General features: G+C 51.6%; 1 protein-coding gene across 1 annotated transcript; it reads left to right on the forward strand.

Annotated features, from left to right (window-relative positions):
• Window positions 1-994: 994 nt before the first annotated feature.
• Window positions 995-1,429, forward strand: KVR01_011878 (uncharacterized protein; the record flags this gene model as incomplete). The annotated part of the gene is made up of 2 exons (XM_044789510.1): window positions 995-1,134; window positions 1,186-1,429. 2 exons carry the CDS (start codon window positions 995-997, stop codon window positions 1,427-1,429), a joined length of 384 nt encoding a protein of 127 aa, XP_044638959.1.
• Between the last annotated feature and the right edge of the window lie 371 nt (window positions 1,430-1,800).

Consider the following 1,800-nt stretch of genomic DNA (forward strand, 5'->3'; position numbering starts at 1 on the left):
AGCCACCCACACCTAATATTTAGGGAAGTCACTATCTTGCGGCCTAGCGCAGATACATGCAGAATGTGTGCCTCATATACTCCCACACATCCTCTGACCATTGTCCTGATTTATTGCCTTTGCTAATACTTATTACACTCTATGCGACAGGCATGCAATCATTGTGATGCCCGCAGTGCCACCAGGATCCGAGAACACCATCATCGCTAGACCGGTCTGGTTTGTGTGACGAATATCTTCGCGCCCATATGTCTGTCCTGTGGGGTAAGGAGCTGAGCAGTATTAAACAATGTTATAACTCCCTTGAATCCTTAGGTAATTGACCGGTCCTTTGAATAGTGTAGTTCTCGCAAAGCGCCTGAGGATGCGCTCAGAAAAGGACCACTCTCCAGAGCTGTCCTGGACCGAGCAGCCTCCATCACACCCAAGGCCAGGCCATCCCTCGCCATCTTCGCCTATAGAACCCGATTTGTGGTCAGGTGATCCACCACCGCCTCTTGGGGGCTCACATTCAATCGACCTTAGGCTAGAACTCGAGGACAACAAAATCCACGGAGGAATTGGTGGCCCACAAGCTGGCCTGGCTTCGTCTAATCCTAGGAGAGACCCATCCACGCCTGAGCCATCTACATCTCTGCACCTTCCCACTCCACCACAGTCGCCAGAAGACGCCCATTCTTGGCGTTTAGGTAGAAAAAAGATTACCCCAGGGACACACTTCCTCTCAAGAACCCTAGACGTCACACCGACAACTCCTAAGACAGCCGCCCCCGCCGTCAACTCGCCGGAGATATCCTTCCGCGACGACGACTCAGACGACTTGGACCAAAGTGACCTCGAAGATCGTACTTCGCGCATCTCGGTATTCCCCAGTACAACATGGCGGTCTCTTCGTCCGCTTTCCGACATTCTGGCCACGCCAAACAGCCGGGCTCGGGCTCGAGAGGCGGAAGAGGCTCGCAGGTCCAAGGCCCGAGTGGACAACGCATTCCGCATGGTCAAGGACTTCTCTGATGGCCATCACATTGGGTTGAGCTCCAGATCGACAGCACTGAACGAGATTGAATACCAAGAGCTGATTGACCGTATCGAGGCTGAGGCGGAACTTGATGAGCATATTTGGAGAAGAATCCGGTAAGCACATACTCGAGTTGCTATGTTCACTGATAGCTCACATTTGATTAGGTTCAGCTACTCGCCAGCGGAGAAACGGCTCACCATCCACATGGTCAACCGCCTCCACGACACCTGTGGGGCGATATTGAGCACTGAGATTCATAATCTGGTGAAGGGCCTCGCACAGAAGACATCTGATAGTGTCATCTCGAGGATCATCGAGGGAATAGACCCAGTAGGATCCTCGGAGATCATTCCAAGCGCTGGACCGTACAAATATACAACCAAATTGAGGCCAGATGCGTCATTCTAATTCGGGTTGGATGTCCCCGAGTTGGTGATAGAAGTAGGATGGAGTCAGACAAATGAGGATGCCGAGCAAAAGTCTATACAATATCTCGGGCACTTCAACGATCAGGTACAAACTGTCATCGGCATCAACCTGAATGACATGTATGCAGAGCAGAAGGCTGTACGGGGGAAGTGGCTGAGAAACAAATTAAACCACGAGAAAGGAAAGCTACAGTCACAGCCTGAACTTCATATGTTTCTGGACCTAAAAGCAGCTGCCCAGAGTGCCTACTTCTCAGTATGGCGGCTGGACGCTGGGAAACGAGCAATCAAGAATCGGGTATGTTTTTGTGCCAAATCCCCGCCATGTATACCCCTCAACGCCATTGCCTT

The sequence above is a fragment of the Diaporthe batatas genome, assembly GCF_019321695.1.
Source record: "Diaporthe batatas strain CRI 302-4 chromosome Unknown Contig00017, whole genome shotgun sequence".
NCBI lineage: Eukaryota > Fungi > Ascomycota > Sordariomycetes > Diaporthales > Diaporthaceae > Diaporthe > Diaporthe batatas.